General features: G+C 55.1%; 2 protein-coding genes across 5 annotated transcripts; both read left to right on the top strand.

The window, feature by feature from the left end:
• The first annotated feature begins 56 nt into the window (after nt 1–56).
• On the top strand, nt 57–1765 carry HES4 (hes family bHLH transcription factor 4). Of its 3 annotated transcripts, none has more exons than XM_060625021.3 (4): nt 57–135; nt 899–994; nt 1102–1189; nt 1286–1765. In XM_060625021.3, the coding sequence occupies exons 2-4, from the start codon at nt 914–916 to the stop codon at nt 1645–1647; spliced, it is 531 nt and encodes a 176-aa protein (XP_060481004.1). In that variant the 5' UTR covers nt 57–135; nt 899–913; the 3' UTR covers nt 1648–1765. The 3 variants fall into 3 exon arrangements, with proteins under 3 accessions (XP_060481004.1, XP_060481002.1, XP_078308696.1); XM_060625019.3 differs by lacking the exon at nt 57–135 and adding an exon at nt 606–818; XM_078452570.2 differs by lacking the exon at nt 57–135 and adding an exon at nt 682–785 and having other exon boundaries at nt 898–994.
• Nucleotides 1766–17223: 15458 nt separating this feature from the next.
• PERM1 (PPARGC1 and ESRR induced regulator, muscle 1) lies at nt 17224–22772 on the top strand. Of its 2 annotated transcripts, XM_060625008.3 has the most exons (4): nt 17231–17521; nt 18508–20670; nt 21309–21434; nt 21674–22772. In XM_060625008.3, the coding sequence occupies exons 2-4, from the start codon at nt 18669–18671 to the stop codon at nt 21781–21783; spliced, it is 2238 nt and encodes a 745-aa protein (XP_060480991.3). In that variant the 5' UTR covers nt 17231–17521; nt 18508–18668; the 3' UTR covers nt 21784–22772. The 2 variants fall into 2 exon arrangements, with proteins under 2 accessions (XP_060480990.3, XP_060480991.3); XM_060625007.3 differs by lacking the exon at nt 21674–22772 and having other exon boundaries at nt 17224–17521; nt 21309–21665.
• The last annotated feature ends 4 nt before the right edge of the window (nt 22773–22776 follow it).

Here is a 22776-nt window from a genome sequence, read left to right on the forward strand (position 1 = left end):
CGTGACGCCACCTTGCCTGCCTCATGACTTTGGGCAGCGGACCTCTGTCCTGCCCAGTGGCTGGTGTTCACTGTGTCACAGGCCTTGAGGAGGTGTGCGGGCCGTGGGGACTCCGGGAGGCTAAGCGCGTGGCAGGTCAGATGAGACCCTAAGCCCTGGTGGGGACTGGCGATGGCGGAGGAAAACGGGAGGCCTGTGGACTAAGGCTCACCAATCCCGGGGCGGGCGGGGGTGGGGCGTCTGAACCATTTCCCCTGGAGAATTCTCCTTTCAGATTTCCCGCGCCGCCCACCGTGAACTCCGCGCCCCCCCGCCACCCCGACTCCGCCCCGCCCGGGGAGGGGGGCGGGGCCCGCTGCCCGGGGCGGGCCGGAGAGGCCCGGCGCAGGCGTACGGCTCCGGCCGCGGCTGCAGAGGCGGGGGCAGGCGCCCTTCCCGCGTCGTCCCGGCCTAGCTGGAGGCGGGCGCGGGCAGGGCGCCTCCAGTGGCCTTTGTCGCGGGCCCGGAGCGCAGGCTTGACTGACGTTTGGCGGGGGCCGGGGGCGGGCGGCCCCGCGCGCAGCCCGCGAGTGTGCTGGGGGGAGCGGGGAGGGGGAGCGCAGCCGCTCATTGGCTGGCGCGAGCGTGGGAAAGAATGCGGAGCCGAGTTCACACGCCCTGCGGCCGCGCCGCCTTAAGTAGCCCGGCGGCCGGCGACGCTCCGCGCGGGCCCGGAGGCGCGGGGGCGCACCATGCCCGCGGAGACCTCGGGGAAGCCAAGAGCCTCGCCGCCGGCCGGAGCGCCGGCTAAGCCCCGGAGCGCGGCGGAACACCGAAAGGTGGGGACCTGCCGGGCGCGGGGTGGGGGGCGTGGGGTGGGGCGGACGCACGCGGGACTCAGCCACAGCCCGGCCCGCAGTCCTCCAAGCCGGTCATGGAGAAGCGGCGCCGAGCGCGCATCAACGAAAGCCTCGCGCAGCTCAAGACCCTCGTCTTGGATGCCTTCAGGAAGGATGTGAGTCGGGGTCGGGAGGTGGGATCGAGGGGCGGAGGGGGGGGCGGGTGCCGGGAGCCTCGGCGCGCCGCCGTGTTGCCAGCCGCCCACACCGTCCCTGTCCCCAGAGCGCCCGCCATTCGAAGCTGGAGAAAGCGGACATCCTGGAGATGACCGTGAGGCACTTGCAGAGCCTGCGACGCGTACAGGTGACAGGTGAGGCGCGGGCGGGGCGCGGGAGGGGGAGGTGACGGGAGGCGCTCAGGGCCACCGCGGCGGGAACCGACCGCCTGTCCCCTGCCGCCCCCGCAGCTGCGCTCGGCGCTGACCCCGCCATCCTGGGCAAGTACCGCGCCGGCTTCAACGAGTGTCTGGCGGAGGTGAATCGCTTCTTGGCCGGCTGCGAGGGCGTCCCGGCTGACGTGCGTTCTCGCCTGCTGGGCCACCTGGCGGCCTGCCTGCGCCAGCTGGGGCCCTCGCGCCGCCCGGTCCCCCCGGCCCAGGTCTACGGCTGCCCGCCGCTCGCGGCCTTTGACGGTCCCTTCTTCCCCCTGCCGCGCCCCGGGTCGGTCTTGGCGCTGCGGCTCCCGCCGGGCCTGACCGGGGCGCCCCTCGCCGCCCCCAGGGCTGGCCTGCAGGGCCGGGGCGCGCCCTGGAGGCCGTGGCTGCGGTGAGGACTGTAGCGGAAGCTGCACCCCGTTCTAGGGCCGCGGCCTTTGCCGGGAGTGGACCAGAGTATTTGTTTCCAGGGCCCACGTTGAGAGAGTTTTTATCTTTTTTTGTCCTTGTGAAGAGTCTAGTCTGACGTCTCTTTCAGCGCTTAGCTGGGGGTGGGGGCGGTCTGCTGGTTACTTTGCGCTGGACCTCAGGGGCGGGACTTCGGGTGGCTCTTCCCCACAGTCTGCACCCTTGGGTCGGCCCTTCCCTTCTTCCCTTCCCGCCCCCCCCCCCCCTCCCCGCCCGCCCAGCCTGGCTGGTGCGCCTGCGACGGTTCAGAGGCCAGCGACCCTCCTGGGGGGGGGGGGGGGGCGGTGAGAGGCCCCTCAGGAGGCTCAGGCGGCAAGGTGACAGTCATCACGTTTCCCAGAATGTATCCCAGCGTGGGAAAGCAGTTGTGCAGCGTCATTGGGCAAGATGTTTGTTTGTTTGTTTTTGTTTTTTTAAGGTACTTTACCCCACTCCCACTTCTGTGGACCTTGGAAGGTGGAGACATAGTCACACACTTGTCTTGGGCAGCTGAGCTGTGGCCAGAGCCAAAAGCTTGCCCTGAAGCTTCAGCACTGGCCTGGTCCACTTCCTACTTTGTTCTCTTGGTTCCTTCAACACAAAGCTCCCAGGACTGAGTCAGCCCCAAGGCAGCATCTGCCCAGGAGAGGGTGTCTGAGTCCTGGGGACAAGGAACTGGGGCAAGACTGGCAAAGAACACCTAGTGCCAGCGGTGGGAGGGGGAGGGGTACTCCCCCACCAGAGTGCAGTCTTGACGTGTGCCCTGGGAGGGGAGGTCTCTGCTAGTGGGAGAAGACTGGAGGGTGGTCCTGCCCATGCCTTTGTCCTGAGTACCTACTGTGTCAGCCACACAGTGCCAGGCAGTGATACTAGGCAGCATTGGACATCAGCCCTGGAGTCACTGTCCCGCGGTCCCAGGTCTTCCTGAGCTGCTGCAGGGGGCTGTGCTCCAGGTGCAACGAGGGGGTGTTCTGAGCCACATAAGCTGAGACTGGAGTGTCTCACCCTGAGCCCATCTGAGGCTGAGCCAAGATTCATTTCCCAACTGCAGCCGAGTTCATCAGATGGTTGCCTGCCTCCTGCTTGGCCAGGGCTCTTCAGGGAGAAAGGGTGGGTCACTGACAGAGGTTAGTCTGCTGCTCCTCCAGTGGCCTCCGTGGCCGTGTCGTAGGCGGGAATCACCTGGTTCTCCTACACTCAGCCATGCTCACCTGTCAGGGACTTCCAAGTCCCCACCAAGCCTGTCATCCCTGCCCTCTGGCTGCTTTGCCCATCTCCCTGAGAGTCAAGGACCTGGGTCAGTGGTGCTAGATGGTGGCAGCCACGTGGGCCTTGGAGATACACACATTCAATGATTCTGGCCCTGGGGGAACCTCAAAGTAGTCCCTCTGTCTCGGAGCTGCAGCTCTGGCAGGGCTGTGGGGAAAGAACAGTTGAACAAGGCCTGGGAAGCCCTCTTTGGCAAGAGACCTGCCCAGGGTCTATTGCTGGAGCAGGGAGCTCAGCTTGGTTGGGGGAGAGCAGTTGCTCAGGGAGGGCCTCAGTGCAGAAGAGGGGTGGGGTGGGGATGTGAAGCCTGGTGGGGGGGAGGGCTGGAGGGTGGGTAGAGTTTGTACAAAGCAGGGGCCCACACACCCTGCAGGAAAGAGAGGGTCCTCCCTACCTGTGTGGCCAAATGAAAAAGAGCCACCTGGGGAAATCACCTGGAACTTGGGGCTGTCATGCTCTCCCTCCTCCCATAAAAGGGCAGTGATAACTCTAGACCAGATCCCTGGTGTCCCATTTCCTGCCTGCCTTACTCCCTGTCCTTCCCACCCCCACCTGCACCCCCATGCTACCTTTACTTCCTGTTTCTGGTAATGTCTTAACGCTGTTGCCAAAGGGAGATTTGCAGTGAGGACCCTCCAAGGGTCTCTCAGGCTCTGTCGGGGACCACACACAGTTCCTCAGCCACACAGGCGCCTTCTGATCTCTGTGTCTTTGAACTCAGCCTCCTGGCTGGAATTCTCTCCCCACTTTCCCACCGGTCTCCGTGGGCTCCAGAGGCCAGGGCCATGTCTGTGTCAACCACCTTTGTCCTCACAGCTGCTTGGAATGGCTCAATTCATACTGACTTGATTCATTTGGATGGAGTCAGGAGGTTTGAGAAGAGTGTCTTTTGTTATTTTTGAGGTATAGGTGATGTACAATGTTACATTAATTTCAGGGGTACAACATAGTGGTTCAACAATTCCATACGGTGCTCGCTGTGATTGGAGTAGCCACCGTCTGTCAGGGTGCAAAGTTATTACAGTATTATTGAGCATATTCCCTGTGCTGTACTTTTCATCGTGACTTATTTTACTTTATTTAACAATTTTTTTTAATTTATGAAGTTTATTTATTTTGGGAGAGAGAGAGAGCAGGGGAGGCGCAGAGAGAGAGGGAGAGAATCCCCGCAGGCTCTGCATTGCCAGCGCAGAGCCCGATGCAGGGCTCGAACCCACGAAACAACGAGATCATGACCTAAGCCGAAACCAAGAGTCAGACGCTGAACTGACTGAGCCACCCAGCTGCCCCAATTTAAAAAAAAAATTTAAATGTGTATTTTACTTATTTTGAGAGGGAGTGTGAGCAGGGGAGGGGCAAACATGGAGGGAAAGAGAGAATCCCAAAGCAGGCTCCTTATGGTTGGTGCAGAGCCCGATGTGGGACTCAAACTCATGAACTGCAGGATCATGATCTGAACTGACAAGAGTCAGACACTTAACCGACCGAGCCACCCAGGCACCCCGGTGACTTATTTATTATATAACTGGAAATTTGTACCTCTTAATCCCCATTGCCTGTTTCGCATAGCCCCCCACCCACCTTCCCTCTGACAACCACCAGTTTGTTTCTCTGTATTTGAATCTGTTTTTTTAAAGATTTTATTTTTTAAGTAATCGCTACACCAAATATGGGGCTTGAACTCACAACCCCGAGATCAAGAGTAGCGTGCTCCGATTAAGTCAGCCAGGTGCCCCAAGAGTCTATTTTTTGATCATTTGTCTTGTTTTTTAGATTCCACCTGCAAGTGAAAGCACATGGTATTTATCTTTTTCTGTCTGACTCATTTCACTTAGCACAATACCTTCTGGGTCTATCTGTGTTGTCACAAATGGCAAGATCTCATTCTTTTTTATAGCTGAGAGGGGTGTCATTCTTGCTTAGATTCGGGAGGTCTGAGCAAGCACAGCTCAGGCTGAAGCTGGCCCCCTCCCCAGCCTGCCCCTTCTCAGCAGCTGAGGGCACCTGGTTCTCAGGAACAGCATCCTTGCCTCCAGCTGTGGAGAGCATCCCACCCCTCCCCACGCCCAGCCTGGACACCAGCCCAGTCCAGCAGACCCCCTCCAGCAGTTTCTACAAGGCCTCAGTGGGAGGAGTTATGGCCCCAGGTTTGCAGTAATCCCTCCCTCATCAGGGGTTCTCCTTCCCACACTCCCCACTCTTCCACCCATTTCTGCCCCCTCCACCCCCACCCCCCCACCCCCCCACCCCCCCAGCCCCCAGATGGGCTCTTGGTTATTCCTTTGACTCCAGCCTCCTACCCACCCAGCCAGCTATTTCTGTCTCAGCGTTTGTCTTGCAGACACTTAGGAAGCACCGTCTCCTGGCCAGGCTGTGTGGTAGGAGTGGGGGAGGGGTACGGACCTCCTCCTCCTGGGTCGGTTCCCTTCCATAAGCAGGCAGAGTCTCATTCAGTATCTGCGTTTCCTTCCAGCCCAGTTCCTGGCAAGGATCAAGGGTCAATAAATGTGTGCTGAATCCATATGTACAGTCAGCAGAATTGCCTGCCTCTGTGGGTGTGGGAGCCCTGTTTATCCGGGTCCTTTCTGCCTGTGGGACCAATCGATGACAGCAAATCCTAGGTTTTTGGAATTTGGAGAATCAGTCCCTATGGTGACAGAAGAACAGGTCCACGAAACTGCAGTCAGTTGGAAATTCAGAGCAGGGGAGGGGCTGGGCTGTTTGGAGCCCTGATCTGTGAGAGGTGAGGCCTTAGCTCTGGCGCCAAAGCTGCAGTGGCCGCCCTGATTGTCTCCAGGCCCCGGCAGCCTCCTCCCATCACCTGGCAAGCTCTGCCTCACTCTGACTCCAGGACCTGCTCCTTTCCAGAGGAGAAAGCTGAGCTGAAAGTTCCCACAGCTGTGTCTGGAGTCTGCTCCCCATCCCCTGCTATCCATACTGGGATGTACCGTGGTCAAGGAAAAAGGCCTTGGAGTCGACCACTTCCTGAAAGGCCACCAGTGGTCCCCTCCTGGTTTGCAGCCTTGTGAATGTGACCAATAAGGTCCTGCAGAAGTGACGGGATGTCTCTTTAAGGTTAGGCTGCAGGTACATCTTGTTCCGTGCCTGCCATATTCACTCTGGGGGAGGCCAGCTGTCCTTTACTGTGGAAAGGCCAACACAGTGTGGACCTGAGTGAGAGTGAGTTTAGAAGTAGGTTCTCCAGCCCCTCGAGGCTTCAGGTGAGATCCCAGCCACTTTCAACATCTTGACAACAACTTAATGAGATCCTGAGCCAGAACCACCCAGCTGAGCAGCTCCTGGACTCCTGTCTCTCAGAAACTGTGTGATGTGCCGTTTTAAGCTATTATACTTTAATTTGTTATGTGGCAGTAAGTAACAATAAGTTGTACATAAAATAAATAATAGCAATAAACAGCTAACGTACCCACGGTCACCTGACAAGTCCCCCCCACCTGCCTTCCTGACCATGGAATGGTGGAAGAGGTTGGGTGGGGGTGAGGACTGGACTTTTGGGGAGAGTAACCCCAGAAATAGTCCCTACAGCTGTGGTCATAAGCAGGGGGTGGATTGATTCTGCTTTTGGCCAGTCTGGCTTCGATCTGGAAGCAGTTCCTAGCAAGCCCCGAGTGGATGGGTACAGTGACAGGTCCAGGGCCCTGCCATGGTGCTGACCAGCCACAGGCCGGGTCCACCCCTGAGGGATCCAGGTGAGACTGGGGATCGTTTCTGTGGTGTAAGTGATAGGGCACCCTGAGTCAGAGCATGGAGTTGGGGATTCACAGGCTACAGGTCTCCAGTAGATGAGGGATGCTTCATGCTAGAGCCACAGCGCGTACCACCCTGGATGGGCAGCTGGCCCTGCCCCCCCGGCACAGACCCTGTGACACTCAGGCCACACTGCGCTTCTCCTCGGTGGGGTGCCTCAATTCTTTTGGCAGCCTGGTAACCATGGTTACCAAAAAGTACCTGGTTGCTGCTGCCTCGAGGGTGTTTCCTCCTGGTGTCCCACCTGACGCCCGCCTACCTGGTCGCTTTGGGCTCATTTCCTGGGCCTCCACAGTCAGGAGTCTTAATGTCTGTGTGGGGAGATAGGGGCTCGGCGAGGAGTAGAAAGTCAGTGTTGGACGCTTGAAGCCCTGGGCTTGGTCCTCATCAAGCCCTGACCTTAATGTAACGGAGGTTCACGCACCTGAGCCAGCAGGAACATCCTACCCAGTGGGCCAGGAGGGGGAACCTCCCTGCAGCTGTTGTGCCGGCCAGAGGCTGGTGGAGAGGAACGCTTCTCCAGCTCTGCCTCTCCCCGCACTCACGGTCCCCCCAGCATCCTTTGCCCTGTTTATTTTTTAATGTTTATTTATTGTGTGAGAGAGAGAGAGTGGGGAAGGGGCAGAGGGAGAGGGAGAATCTCAAGCAGACTCCATGCTGTCGGCGCAGAGCCTGACGGCAGGGCTCGATCCCACAAACTGTGACCTCGAACTAACAACAAAAAAAGTGCCCGGGAGCCAAAATCAAGTCGGGCGCTTAACCGGCCGAGCTAGGCCCTGCCACGCCCTGTTTAGCACAGTGAGGGGGAGCTCAGCAGCCCTGGATGTAGGGAGGTGGCAGTGTCCATCCCAGCCCCCGCGCTCACCCCCCAACTTGTGCCAAACACTCACACCCAGAGAGCTGGGGGCTGACTGGACTCCCTTCTCGTTGTTCTTTGAGGCCGCGGGCCCTGCAGTGGGTGCCCTGGACCTCAGCTCTGCTGCCGGTCTAGGGTCAGGAAAAGTGTCCCGTATGTAAGTTCTGGCCGAGCTTCTTTCTGTACATTGAGACCAGCTCTGAATGCAATGCTGGGGTGGGACAGGCCATCATCTGGCTGCGTGAGCAAGCAATTTCCTTCTCTCCTTTTCTGCTTTGGGAAAAGGGAAAGTTCCATGAATTGGCTCTAGGAGTTTGGTTTGTAAAATTAAGAGGTAAGGGTCACATGCCAGGATCTGAGCTGACCAGTCTGCCCACTTAGAGCTGGCAATCTTTGGGCAGACTTTTCCTGGAAGAGGGCCCTCACCAAAACCAGACCCCCTTTGGCACCCTGATCTCGGACTTCCAGGTTCCAGACCTATGTTTCTGTGGTGGATAAGCCACCTAGCCTGTGGTCCCCAGAGGATTAGACACCAGAGCTAACTGTTACCAAGTAGACTGGTGGCAGGAGGCCGTTGCTGACTTTCCAGAAGTCGCTGGGTGAATGCCTGCCCCTCTGAAGACAGAAACTAAGGTTCGGGTGTCTAGGCTAATGCTCTTTTGTGTGGGTGGCTCCTCCCTGGCACTAGGGTACACAGAAGGACCCCCCCCCCCCCCGCAGAGGGCACACACGGGGTCCTTCCCTGGCACACAGGCACAGACAGTTGGGAGGGTGGGGCCTGAGGAGCCATGGGCTTCCCCCCAACCCCCATGAGCGTCATCACCTGCCTCCAATCTGACCTTTTCCCCAAAGGCAGCAAGGCAGCTTCCTCCTGGGTGGGGAGACCTGCCTGCCCAGCATGAGCCCCAGAACCCTGGGGAATGTCTGGGCCAACCCCGTCTGGAGCTTGGGAGGGTTGTGTGAAATGAACGAAATAGTGCTAGAATGTTCCAGTCCCCAACAAGTTCTTAGAGCTGGCAGCTGTGACTGCACGGCCTGTGGCTGCAACTGCGTGTGCACGTGTAACTGGGCTGTGGGTTTCTTGGCTGCCATCCACTGGAGTCTGGGGGGCACAGTCCCCTCAGACCTGCGATGTGATGTCGGGGGAAGTTTGGAGAAGGGAAGGTGGGGGGGGAGGGGAAGCAGTTACCTGCTGTTCCTAGAGCAGCACCTGCCTCTGGGCTTCCAGGGATTGTCCCGCCTAGAACTGGGCTCCACCTGGGCGGGTGACTGAGGGGGACAGACATGCAGTGCCAGAGACACACGGTCCCATGGTCAGAGCTAGAGACCGAGTTACATAGAGATAGAGACCCCCTCAGAGGTGGCCAAGGCCTTTCCCATAAAGACATACAGACTCAGACCTTCTCTCCCATGTCCTTGAACTTCTTCAGTGTGCTCTGTGTTTGGGAAGGCCACAGACGTGCATCCCACACCCACAATCTCTGGGTGGGGCACCCCCTCAAGGTCTTGTCAGCACAGGAGTGGTTCAGGGAAGGCTTCTAGCACAGACTGATACTGAATTTTATTTCTGCTGTCACTTCGTTGTGTGACCTTGGGCAAGTTACAGAATCTCACATGTAAAATAAGGTTAGTAATAGTACCTCCCTGGTAGTGCTGTGTGGTTGAAGGGATTAAGTGAATAATCTGCATAATGACAGTTGTTTCCAGCAAAGATGGAGTAGCAGGGACCAGATTTACTTTCTTGCCTGAAACAACTAAAAACTGGACAAAATATATGAAATAGTAGGCTTTTCCCTCAGTAGGGTCCCTGAGAAGTGAGAAACCAGTGAAGTGAGCCCTGTGTTGCCCCAGCTGTCAGAAGACGGTGTTTAGGCCTTGACCTCAGGGAGGGGAAGCCAGGCAGAGCTTAGCAGACTTCCTGAGTCCAGGAGGCAGAGCTGACAGGGTGGGGCTGGGGGTCCACTGCTGGAGTCCTGTGACAGAGTGTCAGCAAGGAGAGAGAAGCCACAGAGGGGACTCCAGAGACATGCAGAGGGTCTCCCTGAAGGCTGATTGGATCACACTGGGAGGAAACTCCTTGAGGCCAGGAAAGGAGCCACCAGAAACGATTAGAGAGAAAAATCCTCTGAGTTTACCCAGGCTCATCTCTAGCCAGATTGGAAAAGCCCGTAATTCATAGGGCACATGGTAGAGTATTCAGAAGGACTTGTTCCAGTAGTGAGGGACAATTAGCCTTACGGTGAGTGCTGTTCCTAATAAAGTTTATGAACAAGGCCCCAGGGGATCAAGCTGTCTCCAGACAAAGCCCCAGAACAAAGCCCAGGAATATTTATTGGAACACAGAAATATCCAGCACCCAACAATTACTATTCATGATGTCTGGCAGCCAGTAAAAAATTACCAGGCATACAAGGAAGCAGGACAATATGACCCATGATAGGAGAAAAATTGATCAATTGAAGTAAAGCAGAAATGTCACAGGTAATGGAAACAGTAGACAAAGACATTAAAAGTGTTGTTACAGTGATACTTCATATGTTCAAGAAGCTACAGGAAAGACCGAAGGTTTGAGAGACCTTCATGGAAACCCACTGAGCTTCTAGACATGGGTGTGATGGCAGATTAGACATTGAGGAGGAAAATACTGGTAATAGTGAACTGCAAGTATACCCATAAAACCTATTCAAAGTGAAAGAGACTTAAAAAGTGGAAAAGAAGCAGACAAGAAAAGCACATTAGTTAGTTGTGGGACAACTTGAAGTGGCTTAATATACATGTAATTGGAGTCCCAGAAGGAGGAGGAAGGGGAGGCAAAACAACAACAACAACAAAAACACTGAGAAATAATGAATAGAATTTTTCCAATATTGATGTCAACTATAAACCCACAGATCCAAGAAGCTCATTGAAACTCAAGCCTAAGAAATTTGAAGAAAACTACGTCAAGGAGCCACATAATCAAACTGCCGCGATACGGGGATAAAACAATGGTGTCCATTCTTGCCGCTTCTGTCCGGCGGTGTAGGGAGTTCAAGCCAATGAGGCAAAGAAATGAAATAGAAGTCACCCATACTGGAAAGGAAGAAGTAAAACTGCCTGTGTTCAAGTGACATGATCTTATATGCAAAGAAATCCACTAGGAAAACTATCAAAACTAATACATGAATTAAGTGAGGTTGCAGGGTGCAAAATAGATATTTTAAAAATCAGTAGTATTTCCAAACACTGGCATCTAATACTTTTGAAAATGAAATTAAGAAATCTTTCACTAATAATAACATCAAAAAGAATAAAATACTTAGGAATATATTTAATAAAAGAAGTGCAAAACTCAGGCTTTAAAACAACAGAACATTTACTGAAAGAGAGTAAAGAAGTTCTAAATAAATGAAAAGGTATCTCATGGATCAGAAGATTAAACATTGTTCAGATATTGATACTTCACAGGGGTGCCTGGGTGGCTTAGACAATTGAACATCTGGCCCTTGATCTCAGCTCAGGTCATGATCTCATGGTTTATGGGTTCCAAGCCGCCGCGTCAAGCTCCGTGTTTCTCCTTCTCTCTCTCTCTCTCTCTGTCTCTCTCTCTCTCTGTCTCTCTCTCTCTCTCGCTTTCTCAAAATACATAAACTTAAAAAAAAAAGATGCTAATACTTTACAAACAGGCCTTTGGTTTTAATGCAATCTCTAACAAGGTTTTAGTTAAGATTTTTGCAGAAACAGACAAGCTGAATTTCCAAATTCATATGGAAATTTAAGCAACCCTGAATATCCAAAATGGTCTTGAAAAAGAAAAGCAAAGTTGGAGGGTTCAAACTTCCTGATTTCAAAACTTATTACAAAGCAATAATAATTAAGACAGTGTGGAACTAGCATGAGGTTAAGCATAGTGACTGGTGGAATAGAACTGAGAGTTCAGAAATAAGCCGTCATATTTACAGTCAGTTCATTTTCAACAAGAATGTCAGGACAACCTAATGTGGGAAGAGTCATTTCAACAAATGTTGGGACATCTGATCAGCCATTCCCTTCCTCACACCATACACAGAAATTAACTCAAAGCAGATACTACACATAAATGTAAGAGCTAAAACTTTCATAAAATTTTTAGAAGAAAATGATCTTGGGTGATGAAGGGCCTTAAGCAAAGCCTTTTTAGGCATGATACTAAAAGCATAAGTGACAAAAGAAAAAGGATAAATTGAACTTCGTAAAAATTAAAACTTGTGCCTCAACAGGCATTATCTAAAAAAAATTGAAAGAGGAGAAAAACAATGCAAAACATGCATATAATATATAAATATGTATTAAATATATAAATATGTATTAATAGGTATTATATATATATATATATATATATATATATATAATATATAGATAACTCTCAACTCAATAATAAAAAGACAACCCAACTAAAAAAAAAAATGGGTGAAAAATCTGAACAGACATTTCTCCAAAGATATATAAATGGCCAACAAACACCTGAAAAGCCACTCAGCATCATAGCCATCATGGAAATTTAAATCAAAACCACAATGAGATACCACTTCACACCCACCAGGATAGGTATAATTAAAAAGGGGCGTCTGGGTGGCTCAGTCGGTTGAGTGACTCTTGATTTCAGCTCAGGTCACGAGCCCAGGGTCCTAAGATTGAGCCCTGTGTTGGGCTTTGCACTGAGCTCTGAGCCTGCCTAAAATTCTCTCTCACCCTCTGCCCCTCTCCCCCACTGGTGCTCTCTCTCTCTCCCTCTCAAAAAAAAAAAAAAAAAAAAAAAAAAAGGCTGGCCCCGTCAGTACAGCATATGACTCTTGATCTCAGGGTCATGAGTGAGAGTCCCACATTGGGTATAGAGATTATTATTTACTTATTTTTTTCATGTTTATGTATTTTTGAGTGAGAGAGACACACACAGAACTCCAGGCTCCAGGCTCTGAGCTGTCAGCACAGATCCCGATGCAGGGCTCGAACTCACGAACTGCGAAATCATGACCTGAGCTGAAGTCGTATGCTTAACCGACTGAGCTACCTAGGTGCCCAAGATCACTGTGAAAAATAATAAAATAAAATTAAAAAAAAATTTAAAGTACAGATGGGGGTGTTAGCAAACTTGTGGAGAAATTAGAATACTTTTACATTGTTGATAAGAATGTAAAATGGTGCAGCCATTTTATTTATTTGATATTTTCTTTTTTCAATTTATTTTTTATTTTTATGGCTCAAGCACAGTTAGTTTTTTGTTTTTTATCCAAGTTAGTTAACATGCAGTATAATAATGATTTCAGGAATAGCATTTAGCGATTCATCACTTATGTATAACACCCAGTGCTCATCCTGACAAGTGCCCTCCTTAATGCCCATCCCCCTTCTAGCCCATCCCCCCACCCAGTGCCCCTCCAGCAGCCCTTAGTTTGTTCTCTGTATTTAAGAGTCTCTTATGGTTTGTCTCCCTCTCTGTTTTTATCTTATTTTTGCCTCTCTTCCCCTATATTCATGTTTTGTTTCTTAAATTCCACATATGAGTAAAATCATATATTTATCTTTTTCTGACTGACTTATTTCCGTTAGCGTAATAGTTCTAGACAGTGTCACCTAACTATAGTTACCAAATCCAGATTGATGGTTACCTTGGGAGTAGGGGAAGGAGGTATCACCAAGAGCATAGGAACCTTTAGGGGTGATGAGCATGTTCACTCTCTGGATTATGGTGATGGCTTCCTGGGCATCACAAATGTCAAAACTTAGCAAATTTTACACTCAAATATGTGCAGTTTATTGTATGTAAGTTATACCTCAATAAAACTATTTTTTAAAAAGTTAAAAGCTCATAATTTGTGTAAAGCGTTTACGACTGCTTGGCACGTGGGGTGTCTGGCTGGCTCATTTGGTAGAGCATGGGAATCTTGATCTCAGGATCTCAGCCTCGTGAGTTCAAGCCCCGTGTTGGGAGTGGAGTCTACTTAAAATAAAACTTAAAGAAAAGAGAAAGACTCCTTGGCACATAATAGCTACTCATCGAAATTGGCTTACTTTTACTGTCTCAAGTTCAAGGGCTCAAGGGGACTACATGGCTTCAGGAAAGGGAGCCTAGCGTCCCCCAAGTGTCCATTCCCTCAGACCTGGGTAAGGGCCGGAAGGGCTGAGCTCTGTCTGCTTCCGGTGGAACTCTGGTGCCCTCATGTGGTCCCTGGGGGTACAGCAGGCTGCCCTCTACTTCCCTCTTCCTGCACCTTTCCCCCTGCTTGGGCCCATGCTCCCGGCTCCATGGAATGTGTGTCTGACTGCCCATCTATCCATCACTTGTTCCCCCTGGCCCAGGTCTCCACCAAGACTTAACATCCACTGTGGAACATATCCTGATGTGCTACAGAGCTCTGCCTGGTTTCCTCATCCTACAGCAGACATCCCTCCACTGCCCCCCACGATGAGGTCCTCCAAGATTGGGTGGGAGAGGAGGAAAGGAAAGCCTCTGGGGAGAGCTCAGTCCTCACATGGCCTCACCCTAGTCCCCCTGCTCCCTCCCCGCAGTCTCAGAGCTGGTCTCCCTGCCTCTCCCAGGGCAGCCAGGGCAATTGTTAAAAAGCCCCTGTCCCAAACCCTCCAAACCTCCTCACCTTATGGGGCTCCAACCCCATGTGGGGCTGTGCTGCTTTGCCCCTGTAGACAGATAAACCCACACACGTGTGCCACCCAAGCCTTGACATGGCACTGGGCCAACTAGGTGTCCGCACGGAAACAAAAAAGTGTGGCAGGACCTCCCATCAATACCAGGTGGGTTGCAGATACAATTTGAAAGCTAAAAGGCAAAGCTTTAACAAAATATACAAGGATACCTTTATGAAGTCTTTATGACTTTGGGGCAGGCAAAGTTTCTTTAAAAGAACAGAAATGATGATACCGTAAAGGAAGCTGTTGATCACTTGCACCATATTAAAATTTAAAACTGTTCACCAAAAGGCACTGTTAAGAGAGTGAGAATGTGAGACTGAGGGAAGGTATTGATAATACAGACAGCAGTGAGGAGTTCTCGTCCAGAGTGCACAAGCCCTACAAACCCGTGAGGAGAAGGCATATGAAGGTGGCACAAGCACCGGGAAGACACACCCTCAAGGGAATAGAAAGGCCAGGGGCCAAAGGGAATGTGGATTAAATGGCAGTGTGGCATGACCACGGAGCCACCAGAGCGCCGAGTGGCAGAGACGGCGGTCCGTGAGGATGCGCAGCACAGAGACGACCTGCGCGTGTCCTGCAGTCGGAGCAGATGCGCAGCCACTCGGGAAACCGTCGGGCAGTGGCTTCTGAAGCTGAACAAGCTCGCCCCCCGACCCGACCCTCTGGCCTCTCTGAGGCCAAGTACACAGGTTTTCCGAGAGAAACGTTCGGGCACGTTTGCGACTGTGAAGCGGAAACAACCCAAATCTCCTTCCACAGAAACATGATGCAGAGACGAGGCCACTGTTGGTGGTGAAACTGACCAGCACAGCCCCCGAGGTGCCTGACTCCGAATCACGTTGAGGCTCCGAGGAGGCAGACGTGAGATTGTAGAAAATACACATATTCGTTTCTGCTCCCAGTTCCGGGCCCAGAGCTACTGAAACCCTTGTAAATTCCTAAGTGATAAGAGCACCAGGACCACCTTTTGTTCTAATGAGCTGACTCCGGGTGGGCTCTGGGATAGAGATACTCACCAGAAGGACCAGCCAGGATTAGAAGCTTGGAAATTTCAGCCCCAGCAACACCCCCTCTTCCGGAGAGGGAGGGGCTGGAATTGGATTTAATGACCCATCATGCCTATGTGAGGAAGCCTCCATAAAATCCCGATCGTATGGGGTTCACAGAATTTCCATGTTGCTGAACATGTGCAGGTGTGGGGAGAGTGGCACCCAGGCCATAATTCACCCCACACATCTCTTCCATCCAGCTGTTCATCTGTACCCTTTATCATACCCTCGTACGGTAAACCGGTAAACGTAAGTAAATGTTTCCCTGACTTCCGTGAGCTGCTCTTGTAAGTTCATCAAATCCAAGGGGGAAGGGTCATGGGAAACTGGTCTGTAGCCAACAAGTTGTGGGTGACCTGGGGACCCACTACCTGTGACTAAACTCGGAAGGGGGGCGGGCAGTCTTGTGGGACTGAGCCCTTCACCTGGGGATCTCATGCTGTCTCCAGGTAGATGGTGTCAGAATTGAGTTAAGCCGTAGGACACCCAGCTGGTGTCAGAAACAGAAGTGAAGTGTGTTGTGTGGGTAGCACAGGAGACTCACAGGAGAACAGTGTGAGTAGGAAACTAGTTTTTCTTTTTACGCAGACGCGGAAAGGTTCTTGGGGCACAACTCCACTTATGTAAAGTTCACTATGGGCCAGGCTGGCCTGCACGAGGTGGCCGGGTGGCACACACCGACAGGCAGGGTCCTTTCCTACACAGTTTGTGCCCTTCCTGCACGTGTCATACATTGGCTGGCTTACTGGGAATCGAAGCGCCCCGGCCTTGCTCCCCCTGTGTGAAGCTGCCTCTCCACCATCACCCTTATGGCCTTGGCCCTCTCTGTCTCCCACCCACTGAGTCCTGTCCCTCAGGCTCTCAAAGGCCTTTTAGCCCAAGGGCCTCTCGTCAGAGAAGTCTCCAGCCCCTCCGGGGCACCCCTTCTCTCCACAATACTTCTTTCTTCCATTGTGTTGCTGTCGGAGATGATCTCATCTACCTGTCTGTTTAGACGTTTGCTGTCTGGCTCCCTTACTCCCCCTTCACATCCCTTATAGCCTGGAAGCCACAAGTGTGTGTTACAATGACCTGTGTGGGATGGGCACTATCAGCCCCGAGATCAGGATGGCCTGGAGCGCAGCTAAGGGCGCTGGGTCCTAGCTCTGCCATTTGCTAGCTGTGTGGTCAGGCAGGAGTCGCTCACCCTCTCTGTGCCTCACCAGGCTCAACTCTGAAAACAGGGTCTTCTTTGTGCCCCCTCCCAGGATGGATAAGTTTTGGAAAGAGTGCTCAGGGAGGTCTGGCAGAGGAGGGGCACTCTGGAGGCCCATCTCTGAGGCACTGTTACCCCTGCCTGCCTACTCTTGGTGACTGGTTCCGCTGGGGGTGGCAGCACCAGGCCCCCTTTCTTGAAGGAACAGACTCTGTTTTCCCTCCTCCTCCTTGGGCCCACCACCGGCGTCTAGGTCAGGAGAGATGCTGGTGCAGAGTAATGCACTTTCCTCCCCTGAACCCTCCCAACCCTCTCTAGAGGCCAAAGCCCATTCCCCTTCGGCATGCTGGCTACCAAGAGCCCTCAGTGGCCCCACTTGCCCCTTTGCCCCCACCGGCAGGTGCAACAGTGCTGCCTGGGAAGGGGCCAGTAACCCTCTGGAGGCCGGAGGAGAGAGGTGCACGCCTCACTCCACTATTCCACACCCAGTCATCAGCGGCCCACCTCCAAAGGATCTCTAGGAACATTCTGGAAAGGTCATTTCCCCCTTTATCATCACTCAGTAACCCTCTCTATTCCACACAGACGACAGGGCAAGGCCCTAAGACCCAGACAGGCCTGGGCTGGTGGGAGGTGGGGGCGGCGCTGCTGGCAGGGGGGAGGGTTCATAGCAGGTGAGGCCACTTTAAGAGGAAAAGTCAGCCCGGGCCAAGAGTGCAGTGTGGCCTTCAGCTTGGGAAAGAGGAGGCCCGTGCAGAACTGATTGCAGGTTCGCATTCTCTGGCCGGCATCTGACCTGCCCAGGAAGGTGTCCCTCACGTAGCTGGAGGCCCCTCAAATGCCATCTATTTGTGGCCTGGACCTTGACGGCTGACAGGAGACATGTGACCACAGGGATGGGGTATTTTTGGCAGTGGGGGTGGGGCCTGTGTGGTGAGCCCAGCACCATGCCGCTCTGGGACAGGCAGCTCGGACGCCCAGCTCCACTGCCCTGGCTGGCCACAGGGTCCCAGGTATGACACTGTTAGTCCCTTGTTCCCACCCCAAGAAGTCCGAAAGTCAGACAGCCCCAGAGGGACTTCCCCAAGGGCCAGAGAGGAGGGGACATTTCAGTGGGTCAGGAAGCCACAGTGCTCCGGTCTCAAGGAATCTTCATCTCAGCACCGGCCTGACCAGAGTGACCTCCCACCTCCCAGGGTGCGGTGGTGGCTGGCCAAAGGTCAAAGGTCACCTCCCATAGGAGGCTGAGACACTAGGGGCTCTCAGGCAGTTGGGGTCGCCTTTGTTCACAGAGATGAGGCAGACAAGGGGGCTCTGCTCGCTGGGCAGGCCTGGGTCAGGGGCGCAGACCTTGAGGATGGCTCTAGTAACCCACTGGGAGTTAGGAGGCTCATTTCTGCTCTGTGACCTCCTGCCTAGGCCAGGGGCAGAGCCAGGGGCTCCCTGGTGACCTCTGAGTGGGCTCTGGCCAGCACTAGAGTGACCTTGAACTCAGGGGAAGCCCGGAAACCTGTCCCAGCCAAGGATGGTGGAAGGTCATCCCCAAAGGCTGGTCGCTTGCTGGACGCTGCCACCCCTCCTCCGTGGCCAGCTGCCACCGTGGGCCCGTGGGGACAGGCCAGAGTTGGCCATCCCCCACGTGAACTGACTCCCAGTGAGTGACCCTTGAAATGGGTTTTGCTGTATGAAGTTTACTTTGGTACCTACCGTTCTGCAGGAAAGTTGGAGAAAGTGAGGCTGACCTAGCTGCACAGAAAATGCTCAAAGATGTGACGTAAACCACTTCTGGGGACAAAAATTCAAACACAAGGAACCCTATTTTCTTAGTGTGCCTCACTATTTGATTTGCAGAATGTAACATATGTCATTACACGGTTATTATTAGGGGTCAGTTTGGAAACAGGCAAAGCGGGAGCCGCGCGTTCTCTAACTCGGAGGAGAGGTCGGGTTTGACAGCAGCTCAGCTTCCCTCCGGATTCCCTTTTCTGCTCTCTTGCAGGACATAGATGGAGCGCCGGCCCCCGAGCCAAGGAGGTGGGGGGCACCCCGGGGACTGGGCAGGGTGGTGGCAGCGTATGCTGGCCTGTGTCCGGGGCCTGGGTCCGTGAAGATCCCACCTAGCCTCAGGCTGTGCTGCTCAAGCGCCTCTGCTGACCTGAAATGGAAAACTTCCAGTACAGCATCCAGCTGAGTGACCAGGACTGGGCCGAGTTTGCAGCCACGACTGAAGAGTGTGGCCTCCCGCAGGCCAGCCTGGCCTCTGCGGATGAGCTCTTGTCCAGTGACATTGACCAAGGGGACAGCAGTGGCCTCAGTCCCCCTGGGCCCCCACCCCTCCTCGAGGGGCAGCCGGCTGCTGGGGGGAGGGGCTGGCCTGGTTTCAAGAAGGAGGACAAGGCCGCTGCCCGGCCACTGGTCAGCAGGTCTTGGCGTGAGCCTGTCTTGGCCCTGGGGGCTGATCAGCAGATGCCCGGCACGTCCGCACAGTCAGAAGCTTTGCCGTCCCTCGCATCTGACGCCGCCCCTCTAGGTCACAGCTCGTCGCTCCCAGGGCCAGCGTCTTCCAGAGACGAGATGCAGAGACTTCTGCAGGGGCCAGCCCCCCAGGACCCTGATCCTAGTCCCCCTGGTGAGTCTCCTCAGAGCCCCGAGTCTCCCGGCTGCACCACTGCTCCCCAGAGGCCCCCCGGCACTCCTGGAGCCGCGCCACGCAGCCCTGGCCGAAAGAAGAGGCACACGGCCGGAGCCAAGGGGGGCCGGTGCTCGAGTACTCCGGGCTCCGCTCCCACCCACCTGGGCTCCCTGCTGCCTGCTGAGGCCAGGCCCAAGGAGGACCTTGGTCTGGCTGGGTCCAGGGGGAAGGGTCTCTCGGCTGGAACAGCAGAGCAGACACCAGGAACCAGGCAGAACGGACTGAGTCCAGAGTCTGCAGGAGCGCCTGTGCAGATGACCAGGCAAGGAACAGATTTGGGTCTGTCTACACCAGTCCCTACGACTGAGCAAGGTACAGACCCACTCAGAATGACCCCCAGAGCCGAGCCACACACCGCGTCCACACCTGCCCAGGAGACTCATCCAGATATCTCCGTAGCTAAGTCAGATGTGGCTCCGTCTACACTCGCCTCCAAGCTTCAGCCTGACATGGCTCTGTCTACACCTGCCCCCAAGTCTAGACTGGACACGGACCTACCTGTGGTGGGCCCAGTGGTTAAGCCAGAAGTGGACTCATCTACACGTGCTCTGCCTCACCTTGTTTCCAAGACCCGATCCGATGCAGGTGTGTCTACACCTGCTCCCCTTCCCCGGGCTGGGCCTGACTTGGTGGAGGTGGAGGCTGCCCCAATGGCCAGGCTGTGTTTGAGCTCTGTTGTGTCTCCAGGAGGACACCAAGAGAAACCCAGAGGGGAGCCTTCAGCAGGTGCCCCTGGACATCACTCGGGGGAGCCCCCCCCACCAGGCTCTGTTCAAGCACCCAAGAAGAAGAGAGTGCGATTTTCCATGGCCGTGCCCAGCCCTGAGGAGCCAGGTTTGGGAGAAACCTCAGGCCCACCCTCACCAGCCACAGCCCGGCCCGCGCCTCCCAGGACAGCAGCCGGGGGCCGAGACAGGCCTGGAGGCTGGGATGCCATGGCAGTCGGGCCCCGGTCCCCCCAGCCTCGGATCCTCAAACACCTGCCTTCCCCTCCCCCCTCTGCCTCTGTGGGGTCTAGGCCCAGGCGCAGCTTTGCAGTGACCCTCCCAGAGGCCTACGAGTTCTTTTTTTGTGACACTATTGAGGAGGAGGATAAAGATGCCGTGGAGGCGGCAGAAGCTGACCAGGCGCTGGCCGGAGTACAGTGGCCGGACACGTGCGAGTTCTTCTTCCAGGACCGCCGAGCCCAGAGGTCAGGGCACTGGGGGGGGCACTCCGTGGCCCACCCCCCACAAGCTGAGCCTGTGCCAGCCTGTCCGCCTGGAGACCCCGTGCCCATCTCCATCCCCGAGGCCTATGAACACTTCCTTGGGGAGGACGTGTCGGGGGGCGTGCTAGAGCTGGCTGCCCTTCTCCAGCTGCAGGCCACAGAGCCCCCCGGGTCGGTCCCCTGGGGAGTGGGGTCTGGAACCTCACCAGAGCCTAGCCCAGTCACAGCAGAGCAGCTCAGCCTGGCAGTCGGGCAAGCAGGTGAGTGTCGCGTGGGCCCCGGGGCTGTCCAGGTCCCGGGAACGTAGTGTCCAGAGAGCTCAGCCAAGCAGGTGAGTGTCGCGTGGGCCCCGGGGCTGTCCAGGTCCCGGGAACGTACTGTCCAGAGAGCTCAGCCAGGAGGGCTGCTGGGGAGGGGCAGGCTAGGACCCCGGGTCATGAGCCCTTAGGGGGGCCTTAGGGATGATCCGGGAAGGATGGACTAGCTCCTGGCCATCCCAGGACACAGTCCAGGTGGGGTGGATGAGGCCAGACACCACGGCCACTCAGGAACTTGTCTCTGCACTGGCCGTCATTCTGTATCCGGGCCCAGATGACAGCAGTGCCCTGCCCCCGGCCTCTAGCACAGTAGACACCGGGACAGCTCACGCTCAGGCCTTGCTGCCTGCTGGGTCGGGCACTCAATAGACTTTCTCTCACATTTCCCTGCAAGATATTTTACAAACCAGGAAATGGTGCCCCAGCGGCAAATCCTGCTGAGGTCAGCTTGACTCAACTGTGCCACACACTACCCTGTGTCCTGGGACGGGGTACTGCACGGAAGAAGTGACTCAGACAGCGTGTCTGGGACAGACGAGCCTGGGTGGAGCCGGAGCACAGAGCATGCTTCTTTTCCCTAGGAGAGCCCCGGGAGCCTCTCACCTCGTTTACCTTCAGCCAGAATGACATGTGCCTGGTGTTCGTAGCCTTTGCCACCTGGGCTGTGAGAACGTCAGACCTGCACACCCCAGACGCCTGGAAAACAGGTTCGGGGGCCCTGGGGGAGGAGGGGGCTGGTGCCCAGGATGACAGCTGGTGTCCAGTCTCGGCTGCCGGGCCAGCAGGGATGAGGGGTGCGTGGAGAGGCACAGATGTCTCCCCTGACCCACCCCTAGTTCCGCCGGCCTCCTCCTGCCCTTGGGGGGCCGGGCCGTGTGCATAGAAGACAGCGGCCAGACCGGAAGGCGGCCGGCACTCAGGAGGCTCTCTCATGCTTCTCTTGCAGTCTTGTTGGCCAACATCGGCACCATCTCTGCCATCCACTACTTCCGCCGGCAGGTGGGGCAGGGGCGCCGCAGCCGCAGCCGCAGCCGCAGCCCCAGCCCCAGCCGGTAGGATCCAGGCTCGGTCCAGGAAGACGCAGGACAAAGAAGTGGCCCCAGGGGCTCAGGACGAGGTGCTGCCTCAGGTCTTGCCCTTTGATCCCTGTGTCCTGTGGCATCTAGGAAGGAGCCAGTGTCCTCGGTCCTGGCTCCCTTGGATTCCACCCAAAGGTCTAGCCAGCGGCTGAGGCCACGGCTGTGCTCCACACCTGGAAAGAGGGAGATTCTGGAAGGCTGGGTGGGTAGGGCTGAGCCAGGAGCTGGTTAGTAAGGCGGCCAGATTAGCAAATAAAAACATAGGGTGTCCGGTGAAACTCGCATTTCGGACATGCAGTATTGGAGATTGTACTAAATTACGCGTGGCTTATCCGAAATCAAATTTGACGGGGTGTCCTATGTTTCATTTGGCGAGCTGGGGTGAGAAGCAGGACAAAGCGTTGGAAACTAGAAGGTGTCAGTGCAGCAGCAAGGCTGCAGCTGGAAATCCGGGCAGGGGGCAAGGGCGAGGAGACTGGGTGGCCTTCAGGTGGAGGGGGGTGTCCCAGAGACTATCTGCCCTGTTTACAAGTGGGCTGGGGTAGTGAAAACCTCTGAGGCCTCTTTGACCCCTGAACCCCGGGGGCATGTGGCCAAGGCCTTCTTGGCTCCTGAGACCGTGAGCGGGAACCCATAGGGGCCTATAGGAGGGCGGCCCTAGCAGGGTGAGGGTCTGTAGGGCAGAGGCTGGAGCCCCTCCTGTGGGGAACCCTGGACGAGGCACAGGGGCAGAATATGGTGGTGTCAGGTAAAGGGACTGAACATTTGGGGTTGTCCCGGGGCTTTGAGGAGCCAGAGATGGGGCAGGAGGGCGGGTGGGAGGCTGGTGGCGGCAAAGCAACGGAGGCTACCAAGCTGGGTGCCGGGTCGGCATGTGCACAGGGTCCCCAGGACAGGGGACTTCTGGCTGCTGAGTGGAAAACGCGGGGACACGCAGCACAAATAAAATCTTTATCTTTATGTTTAGTCT

This window comes from Panthera onca, chromosome C1 (genome assembly GCF_046562875.1).
Source record: "Panthera onca isolate mPanOnc1 chromosome C1, mPanOnc1 haplotype 2, whole genome shotgun sequence".
NCBI lineage: Eukaryota > Metazoa > Chordata > Mammalia > Carnivora > Felidae > Panthera > Panthera onca.

Excerpts from the sequence above, each read along its gene's own strand:
- PERM1 (XM_060625007.3), top strand. The coding sequence starts at position 18,669 with ATGGAAAACTTCCAGTACAGCATCCAGCTGAGTGACCAGGACTGGGCC. Across the intron at positions 20,671-21,308 it reads CCTGGCAGTCGGGCAAGCAG|GAGAGCCCCGGGAGCCTCTC; the intron begins GTGAGTGTCGCG and ends TCTTTTCCCTAG.
- HES4 (XM_060625019.3), top strand. The coding sequence starts at position 732 with ATGCCCGCGGAGACCTCGGGGAAGCCAAGAGCCTCGCCGCCGGCCGGA. Across the intron at positions 819-898 it reads GCGCGGCGGAACACCGAAAG|TCCTCCAAGCCGGTCATGGA; the intron begins GTGGGGACCTGC and ends CCCGGCCCGCAG. Across the intron at positions 1,190-1,285 it reads GCGACGCGTACAGGTGACAG|CTGCGCTCGGCGCTGACCCC; the intron begins GTGAGGCGCGGG and ends CCGCCCCCGCAG.